This window comes from Anarhichas minor, unplaced genomic scaffold (genome assembly GCF_050575085.1).
Source record: "Anarhichas minor isolate MPS153535 unplaced genomic scaffold, ASM5057508v1 ptg000017l, whole genome shotgun sequence".
NCBI classification, from domain to species: domain Eukaryota; kingdom Metazoa; phylum Chordata; class Actinopteri; order Perciformes; family Anarhichadidae; genus Anarhichas; species Anarhichas minor.
The window spans coordinates 9028348-9038313 of NW_027466463.1; the positions used below are offsets into that span (position 1 = coordinate 9028348).

General features: G+C 43.6%; 1 protein-coding gene across 1 annotated transcript; it reads left to right on the forward strand.

Moving 5' to 3' along the window:
• The first annotated feature begins 2964 nt into the window (after window positions 1-2964).
• ercc4 (excision repair cross-complementation group 4) lies at window positions 2965-9106 on the forward strand. The gene is made up of 10 exons (XM_076093315.1): window positions 2965-3431; window positions 4065-4245; window positions 4839-5034; window positions 5178-5385; window positions 5819-5999; window positions 6112-6240; window positions 6370-6474; window positions 7015-7672; window positions 7785-7897; window positions 8047-9106. The coding sequence occupies exons 1-10, from the start codon at window positions 3255-3257 to the stop codon at window positions 8784-8786; spliced, it is 2688 nt and encodes an 895-aa protein (XP_075949430.1). The 5' UTR covers window positions 2965-3254; the 3' UTR covers window positions 8787-9106.
• Window positions 9107-9966: the final 860 nt, after the last annotated feature.

Consider the following 9966-nt stretch of genomic DNA (forward strand, 5'->3'; position numbering starts at 1 on the left):
CTCCATTTACAATCAAACCCTGCTGCTTCTCTCTTTTTCTAATGAGGGCTGGAGGGATGTATCTGGGCCTTCAGCTGTTTTATCTGCTCCCGCTCTCTCTATTTCCCTCCTACACTGCAGTCAGGCAGGAAGTGTTAAATATCTCTCCTTATTGTATCCTCCAGCCTGCCATCAATGTCAAGCTGTTCTCCTCTCATTTACAATAACGCCACACCATCCATGATATGGGGATGCTCATCAGCCAAACCTTTGACAAAGAGAAGCATAGTTTTCCCCACAATCCTTCACATGTGCCAAACAACCTGACGTTCCCTCTGTGGGAATCATTTTGGCTCCTCCAAGCACATTTATCTACAATTTGATTAAATTTCATGTACCATAAAACTGTAATAATAGCAGAATCAATTATTATTATTATTATTTTTCACTCTCTCTCTTGTCAGTCTTAATGGTGACGTGTTACCACTCCATCCCAACCGCCCGCTTCAGGTTTTCATCCTTACATTGAGCTGCAGAAGAGGCTGGACCGACACAAGCGTTCTCACACACAGATCGCCCCAGAGGTAAACCGTCTGAAGTGAGATGTGCGCGTGCAGAACACAGCGCTCCACTGCTCTCTATAGGTTTGTTCATGACAGCGCATCACTTCAATCCTCCAGGAGAAATTCCTGCCTCTGTGCACTCAATTGTCCGACATTTTCGTGCTGTTAAAAAGCTCTCGCAGTCAGAGGAACTTTGTCTTTATTTAGCTAATGTATCACTTTCAAAATCAACTGGATTGAATCAAAAACCAAGGTGAATACAAGGCTTATTAACATGGCTGTAAAAGACACTCTGGAGATGCAAGTGTTTCACTGTGTTTTCTGTGTAACGTTTGCTGCCTTTTTGGGGATTTTACACTTGAATGAAAACCCACATAATGCACTTCTATTCTCATATTTCCAGGCATTGACCTCATCCAACCCTTTCACCGAGGTAGTCTCATTTTTCTTTTCATGCTGGGTTTCCTGCAGCTTTCCCCTCACTTCCGTCAAGTTCTCAGTTGCAGTTCAAGGCACCGTGTGGGCCCGACTTACGTCTCCTGCTACCTTCGGCGCCACCTTGGATGTTGGCTTGATCTCTCCACCACTGCATTGTTGTTGTCAGTAGGCCTGCAGTTTGTGAGACATTTCACAGTGAGATCATTAGCGCGGTCAACAGTGTTGGAAGACGTATTCAGATCTTTTAGTTAAGTAAAAGTACCAATAGTCTTTCATTCGAAACCCTAAAAGAGCAGAAGCATCATCAGTTCCATGTATCAAAAGTAAATGCACTGTAGCAGGTCGAGGTGGAGCTATTCAGGTACATTTAGTTTGGTCCAGTGGTTACATATAAAATAGCATGGATAAACTCAAGTTAAGTACAAGTACCTGAAAACTACTTATGAACAGTACTTGTGTAAAGGTCTGCGTTATAGTCGCCATTCCAGTTTATCCGAAAAGGTGTTGAGGTGAGGTATCTTTAGCCATGTATATATTCTGCGATATAAGACTTTCCATATTAGGCTTTCTTCACTTGTTGACAGCATTAATGAAACTCATTAGTGACGGAAGAGTCGTTGAAATGTGAGTTTTAATTAATATAGTGCAATAGTCCTTCACCCCTCATTTAATCAAATTTGGGATACTGAAAGAAATAATTTCTGACACATTTAAACGACACACACACACACACACACACACACACACACACACACACACACACACACACACACAGACACACAGACAGAATCTCCTGTGTCACTTCAAGGATAACTTGAACTAACTTTGCAGAGTAGGACAGGATGGAAAGAAAGAAAAAAAGAACGTATTGTCCGGATAACTTATAATAAGACCCACCTAGGGGTGTTGCTTTATATAATCGGCTCCACACAGAGTCTGTACGTCTGAGCGGATGAGTGACAGATGTAAACATCAAAGTGGCCAAATTCAAGCCTGAAGTCTCAAGTCTCAACGATGGTGAGTCAAGTCTGTGCCTTTGTGGAACAAAACCTCTGTGAGTTTGTTTGTTTGTGTGTGTGTGTGTGTGTGTGTGTGTGTGTGTAGTGTGAAGGGGGGTGGTGGTGGTGTGCTCAGCATCGTCCTGCTCCTCTGCTGTCGTTCATGAGCACAGACCTATTCTGGTCCCTTCCTCTCTTACGGCAGAGAAATGTGGGCTGACACAACAGTGAGTTTTATAAAACCCAGCTGGCAGGCTTTGTTATGCAAGCAAATTACAGCCCTGTTCCTGTCGGTGCTTTATAGGAATAATCCACCCGAAACCCCGTTAATGCTGTCACCAAAGCAGCTTTTGGTTTCTGGGCCCATTTTATTGTTTGATCATGTGTTGGTGTGTCTCTTATTGCTGAAGTTCACCTGAAAGTTGATTAGTGTTTGACCGGTGTGAGTTTTTTGTAAGCCTGATACTGATATTGTGTCACAGCCATTGATGATATTAAACAACTTTTAATGTGGTGTTTGATGCCAAGACAATTCAAGGTTTCATTGATTATCTTCTTGTCAGGAAGAAAATCCCGTGAAACAAAAATGCTGTTAATGCTTTAACCAAATGAAGAAAGCTAACCATTTTCCAAATTGGTTGTACCAATTTCAGAAAATATTGTGACATTATCATTATTACATTGTCATTCTGTTTGAATACATTTGAGATCACATGCTTTCTATCATAACTGGTGCATTCACATGCTTTAGTTTGGAAGTCAAAACAGGAGAGACAAACAAAAAGGATTACATGAGGTCTATTAGGTCTGTTCTGCAGTCAGATGTCAAATCTTACAAAAAGTATCAACAAGGAAGAGTTTCCAAACTGTTTACATTTGTATGAGAATGTGAAAATGATATATTTAAAAACCGTATAAACGCACAAAATAGACTTAGAGCGCATCTGCATTGTTTGCATATTGAATAAACCATCAGCAACCGCTCATACAGAAGAACTTAGCATCATCAGACATAAGAGGCAGGTTTTAATGCGTTTTTCTGCCTGCTACTGTCCTCCATGTCGCTAAGCGGCGCTGTTGAGCTTAAATGTCACGCTCACTGTCACTGTCGCGTTAGTTTTTAGTGTCACGTGACCGGATATGCAACTTCAAAACATCAGTTGGATAGCGGGTGCGAGCAGCCGACCCTGTATGGTGTCAGTGATGTTCTTTAGCTGACTTTTAGAAGTGGGAGTGAGAGAAAACGTGGTTGTGTGAGTGATTTTATGCCGCCGACATGGCGGGTCCGCTGCTCGAGTTTGAGACCGAGATGTTTCTGAGTCTGTTTGAATGCGACGGGCTGCTGGTGGTGGCGGAGGGGATGGGGATAGACCGCATCCTGCTGCAGTTCATGCGGATTTACTCGGAGCAGGGCAGCCTGGTCCTTCTGCTCAACACAACCACGCCTGAACAGGTGAAGAACACACACACACACTGTTAGGTTACCGCTAGCTTACATGGCTCCTATGTGGGCTTCATAGCTAACTGACGGGGCAGCGAGGTGGCTGATATGGATAATGTAAATAAACCGTTACTCGAGGTGTTAAAACAGAGCTTTTTAGATAGTTTGGTTGTGAGAAATTTGTTCTCAAGACACTTAAATGTGTTGTCTGTCTGGGACTGACTCATGACTGGGACACTTAATGTACTGGAGCAATCATTAATGTTATTAATCTGTGCTTTTCCTGCCTACATGTCTTGAAAATGGCCAATATAGAGCATCGCATAGCCCATTGTCGTTATTAAAGACTTTTTAGCTAGAAACTAAAAACATGATACTGTGATAAAATACATCAATGCTAGTGTTAATATTGATATTTCTTATCAAATTTGCATTTCATGGTTAAAAATGGCTCCGAGCGTGCTCTACTGTCTTACATCTACCATAATATTTCAAGACTAGCAACAATAGGCAAGACGACTTTACAGAGACAACATATTACAGTCTTGCATGTACTCCTGGGCAGCCAGGTACCCGTTGCGGCATCCAATGTGTAAAGGTACTTGGAGCAGCTTTAACAAACTCTTTCTGGTCCTCTCTTCTCAGGAGTATTTCACGGAGCAGCTGCGAGTGGAGGGCGTGACCCACCTGCCCAGGACAGTGACCAGCGACGTCAACAGCGCCGAGCGCTATAATGTCTACACTGAGGGAGGGGTGCTGTTCGTCACCAGCAGAATCCTGGTGGTCGACTTCCTCACTGACCGCATCCCTGCTCATCTCATATCGGGTCAGATATGAGATCATGGCTGAAATAAAAGCCATGTTTCATTTCTTTTCTTTACACATTGTGATTTGTTCATCCTTTGATATTATGTCAGTTATTACAAATTTGTATACGCCCGCTTATATTTCTTAATGGCCTTAACGCAGGATTGATAATTGATATAAAAAAACTCTTAACATATGATCTGTTGGCTTCGGCCTGGTTAAGGGGAACAGTAGTAATCTTAAAGACACCAGGCCCCGGTTTTCAAGCATGATGTCACTCACAATTTGATTGACAGGTCTTTTAATATGGGGACTAACAAGAGAGACAAGTTTATATTTTTCTCTGAATTTGCTACTAGAACAAATCCGCCGATATCTTTAAATATTTGTACAGATTGGCTTAAATACATTTTATAACAAGATTTGAACGTTAAGTTTAAAGGTTATTAAACAATAAAACCATTTACATCAAAACCTTTTATTAAGGGATGTAGTATTGATTGATGGCTGCATTACATTTTACAGTTTTTTTTTTTTTTAGTTTTCTGTTCACTCAGAGTGGTTTTAGTACCAAACAATAACCCAGACTGTCTTTCCATTCCACCCCCTCAGGCATCCTGGTGTATCGTGCTCATAAAATCATCGAGTCGTTTCAGGAGTCCTTTATCCTTCGTCTTTTCAGACAGAAGAATAAGACCGGCTTCATTAAGGCCTTCACTGACAAGGCCACGTCCTTCTCCTCGGGCTTCTGCCAGGTGGAGCGTGTTATGAGAAACCTGTTCGTCAAGAAGCTCTACCTTTGGCCTAGGTATGACCGAACATAATAGACCTATTTCACTGCATACATTTAAACGTATCATAGCGGGAGAAGCTCATGTGTAACTAAATAAAGTCTGGATTCCTCCCTCATCCTTCTTTACCTTCACTTTCTTAACCTGCTTCATTCAACAGGTTTCAAGCATCAGTAAACACTGCACTGGACAGGCACAAGCCGGAGGTGGTGGAGCTCCATGTGTCATTGACGCCTGCTATGAGGGCCATCCAGAGCTCCATCCTGGACATCATGAGCGCCTGTCTGAAGGAGCTGAAACGCTACAACCCCACCCTGGAGGCTGAGGACCTCTCAGTGGAGAACACGCTAGGCAACGCCTTCGAAAAGGTCTGTCACTAATGACATAGATTAAGATGCTTTGGTATGGAATTTGATGTTAAATTAAAAAAACAAAATCTGCTTCTGTTTGGAAGTCTATTGTAATGAGAACAAGAAAAAAACGTAATAAAAAGCAGGCACACGTGCCATTCTTTATGGTCGATCTTTTTCTCTGAATGGGTGTCAATGCTAAATAGTGAGATGAGCCACCTGAATTTGCACCCAAAAATGCTATTAATGCTTTTATGTTTTTGGTTAAAACATGACCCAGAATGTTATAGTTGCCTATTTACACAGGACTCATATCATCAGATGACTTTTGTGTTTGCTGAAACCCGAGTAATGCTAGGACTAAAGACATTTAACAACACACCTTCTGTTGGTGTCCAACAACTGTAGTTTAATTCATTTTTAATGTTGTGTTTTCCTTCTTCCCATCCAGACCATCCGTCACTACCTGGACCCCCTGTGGCACCAGCTGGGAGCGAAGACCAAGGCCCTGGTCCAGGACCTGAAAGTGCTGAGGGTTCTCCTGCTCTACCTCACACAGTACGACTGTGTCACCTTCCTCAATCTGCTCGAGTCGCTGCGCTCCAGCCAAAAGATCTTTGGATCCAATTCAGGTAAAACTAGAACTTATTCGGAAGTACCTAGGGTAAAAAGTAGTTCCTAATTATTGTGATTAATCACCTTTATTCATGTTTGATTGCATGCACCTGTTGTTGTAACCATCAGGGTGGCTGTTCCTCGACTCCAGTACCTCCATGTTTATGAATGCCAGGGGTAGAGTGTACCGCATCCCAGAGAGCAAGAAGAAACTCAAAGTGGGAGCAGAGGCGGAGAAACAGTCATCCTCTGCCTTAGGTAACTGACCAACGAACAGGTCTCTGACAACAAGTTCTTCAGAGTGGATATACACAACGGTATCTGCTTGTATGTGCATCGATGTGGGAATGACAAAAGGCTGAGTGTGTGTGTGTGTGTGTGTTTCAGAGGTGAAGAGGGAACTGGTGCTGGAAAAAAGCCCCAAGTGGGAGGCTCTGACTGAGGTGCTGCAGGAGATTGAGAGGGAGAACAAGAGCTCTCAACATGACCCAGGTTAGAGCTCAGTTCTGTTAGAGCGCTATAAGAGTCCCTCGTGTCAACAGTGAATGTCATCGCTATTCTATAGATTTGCATATAATGAACTATAGTAACAGAGTCTCATTAAAAAATACCTTTTAGTTTCCAAAAGGTGAATTTGAAATGACAAAATGCCGACTATGGGATAGGGCTTTCTTCTCGTAGACATTTTTGCTTGTCAAAGCAAGAAATAATAATATTAAAGATGGCTGCATTCCATTTAGGTGTGCCAGTAAGCCTGTGATTCTGAACCAGGGGTACAGTACTTGTACCCCCAAAGGGTGCTTCTGCATTTGATGAGGGTACACAGACAGATTGTGGAGTAATGTGAAAAAAATAGAGATCACAATTTGACTGATTCAGCTGCAACACCGGAACATATACCTGTGTGAGTCCCAATATCCACCGTTCTCTGTATATGATGATGATGATTCACTAATAATAACAGTTAACAGACGGATGTATACACTCTTCTGACCCTGGTGTCTAACTGCCTAACATGCCCCCCCCCCCCAGGCCGTGTGCTGATCTGTGCCAGTGATGACAGGACTTGTGCCCAGCTTCAGCAGTACATCAAGCACGGCTCTGACTGGATGCTCAACCGACTGTATGTCCGCACAGTCGGTAAACGGGACTCTGCTGCGGCCGCTGCAATGGAACTCGAATCGCACAAAAGGGGCCTCGGCTGGCCTAAAAACGGAGCCACGGGAAAGGAGCCCGCGCAGAAGAAAAAGTCCACGAAGAGTAAAAAAAGGCCATCCTTGACCCTGACCCAGATGATGGGGAAAGAGATGGACGAAGCAGCGGCGATGGGCAGCAGTGGAGATGAGGGGGACCCAATGGAGGAGGATGGCGGGGAGGAAGAACAGCTGAAGCTGGATTTGTCGTCGGATGCCTACTACGGTGTCCTAAAGGAGCCGCTGACTGTCATTCACCCGCTTAAAGGTCTCACTGACCCCCACAGCTTGACGCGGGTGCTGCATGAGGTGGAGCCCAGTTTTGTGGTGCTGTACGATGCTGAAATCAGCTTTGTGCGCCAGCTGGAGATCTACAAAGCTAGCCGGCCCGGAAAGACACTAAGGGTGTATTTCCTCATCTATGGAGGCTCGACAGAAGAACAGAAGTACCTGACGGCGCTGGCCAAGGAAAAGAGAGCCTTCGAACACCTGATCAGGTCAGAACCATTTCCTTCTCCTCCTGCACCTCGGGAGCATCTATTGGTGTGTGTTTTGGTGATGTGTCTGCTTCTCCTTGATGTGCTTATGTGTGTGTGTGTTTCTCTGCAGGGAAAAGGCTACTATGGTCATCCCAGAGGAGAGGGAGGGGCGAGAAGACACCAACCTAGACCTTGCTAGAAATTTAGAGCCTGCCAATGCCACCACCAACACCCGCAAAGCAGGCATGTCTATTTTAATCATGTTTTATATTTTTTTTTATTCACTTTGAATTTGACAGTTTCCTTTATTTATCCTTATAAAAGAAAGTCCCACGTTTTCTTGAATAAGTGTCTCATTGTTTTGTGTTTCTTATCTCCTGTCCAATAACCAGGAGGCCAGGATCAGCCCAAGGAGCCCTCCCGAGTCATTGTCGACATGCGGGAGTTCCGCAGTGAATTGCCCTCTATGTTGCACCGCCGTGGGCTGGACATCGAGCCCGTCACCTTGGAAGTAGGTGACTACATCCTGACCCCGGACACATGCGTGGAGCGCAAGAGCGTCAGCGATCTGATTGGCTCGTTGCAGAGCGGCCGCCTCTACACCCAGTGCCTCTCCATGACCCGCTACTACAAGAAACCGGTGCTTCTCATCGAGTTCGACCCTGCAAAACCCTTTTCCCTAATGGCCCGGTCAGATTTCCGTCACGAGATATCTTCGACTGATGTTTCTTCAAAACTCACGTTGCTCACCTTGCATTTCCCCCGGCTGCGTATACTCTGGTGCCCCTCCCCACACGCCACAGCTGAGCTCTTCCTGGAACTGAAGCGAGGTCGCTCTGAACCCGATGCTGCAGCGGCTCAGGCAGTCACAGCCGAGTCAGACATGGTGGCTGAATCGGCGGAACTGTACAACCCCGGACCTTACGACTTCCTGTTGAAAATGCCTGGGGTCAATATAAAGAACTATAGGGCTCTCGTAAAAAATGCAGACAACCTGGCAGATCTATGCAAACTCAGCCAGGACAAGCTCGCAGAATTACTAGGCAATGCTAACAACGCTAAGTCGCTGTATGAGTTTCTGCATAATGTCGCTGATGTCCCTGCTCCTGTGCAGAAGGCCAAAAAGACATGAAAGGCAGTAAAGAAATTGAATTTCCCTAAGAGGGATAATTAGATGTATATAAATGTAGTTTTCCTGGTGTCAGGAATAGTTTTGCATTGTAAAGTTGGATGACGATGGCGTTAATGTAGAACGTTGCAGACTGAATTCACATCTTACATTTGTACGGCATGAGTCTTTGTCATCAAACGTGAAATGTGTTTTATATTAATGTACAGAATGAACTGAAATAATGCAGTTTCTTTCTATTGTATTTTGTAAACTACTCTGAAATGGTACTTTTAGTTGTTTTTTATCTTGGCAAAAATAAATAAAGTCTGAATATTTTTTAATTGTTTTAAATAACCTTTCTTTCAAAATAAAGCTTTCTGGAACAACACCTTTTTTATAACCCTAAAGGGCAGAAAGTTAAATGTAAAGCTTTTATGTTTTTTATGTATTATTTACTCCAGTGTTCCTGCCCTTCGTGCCTTAAATCCACACTCCACAGGTGTTTGACTTCTTGCAAAATGGAACCACACAAACCAGTGCTTCATAATTGTACTATAGTATTTTAGAAATTCTGCTTTAATGTACTTTTTTTGCCTACTCTTACCATCACTTGTATTTTCTAAAGTAGTCATTTTAAAGGTTCCTTACTAAAGTGCTGAACTACACTTGACATCACCCATTCCAGAGCATGGTAGTGCTCTCGTGCTCAGTATCTGATGCACTCCTTCAGTATGAAGTACTTTCCCTCCAGCAAATGGTCAGTTAGTGAAGCACACAGGAGTAATCTGGCTCTACCGTGTACATTTAACTTATTTAAGTAAACTCTAACATAGAAGAAACGGAACACAGTAGTAATGACATGTTGTCCTGTGCATTTAGTTTTAATAATCCCGGGTGTCTATTTCCAGATGCCGACTTGTGGTTACTTTGCTGAGGATTGCTTTAGTTTCACCACACTTTATTTCATGCTCGGAGGTAAAGATTTTATTGTCCTGGTTGTGGATGTCCACCAGGTTCACGGCCGGAAGTTATGCAACACTAATGTTACCAAATCATATGTGACGACAAAAAAACACGTGGATTTCAAATATAAATCCGTGGAGGTGTTGAATTATAGTTGGAGTAACACCGGCTCCACTACCCCCCCTCGAGGCTTCCTAAACCACAGCGTCATTACGTCACTCTGCATCCGAACCGAGAC

What these genes read in the sequence shown, in the direction of transcription:
- ercc4 (XM_076093315.1), top strand. Translation starts at nt 3,255, where the DNA reads ATGGCGGGTCCGCTGCTCGAGTTTGAGACCGAGATGTTTCTGAGTCTG. An exon ending in ACAGTCATCCTCTGCCTTAG is followed by an intron (nt 6,241 to 6,369) that starts GTAACTGACCAA and finishes TGTGTGTTTCAG; the next exon opens with AGGTGAAGAGGGAACTGGTG. An exon ending in CACCAACACCCGCAAAGCAG is followed by an intron (nt 7,898 to 8,046) that starts GCATGTCTATTT and finishes TCCAATAACCAG; the next exon opens with GAGGCCAGGATCAGCCCAAG.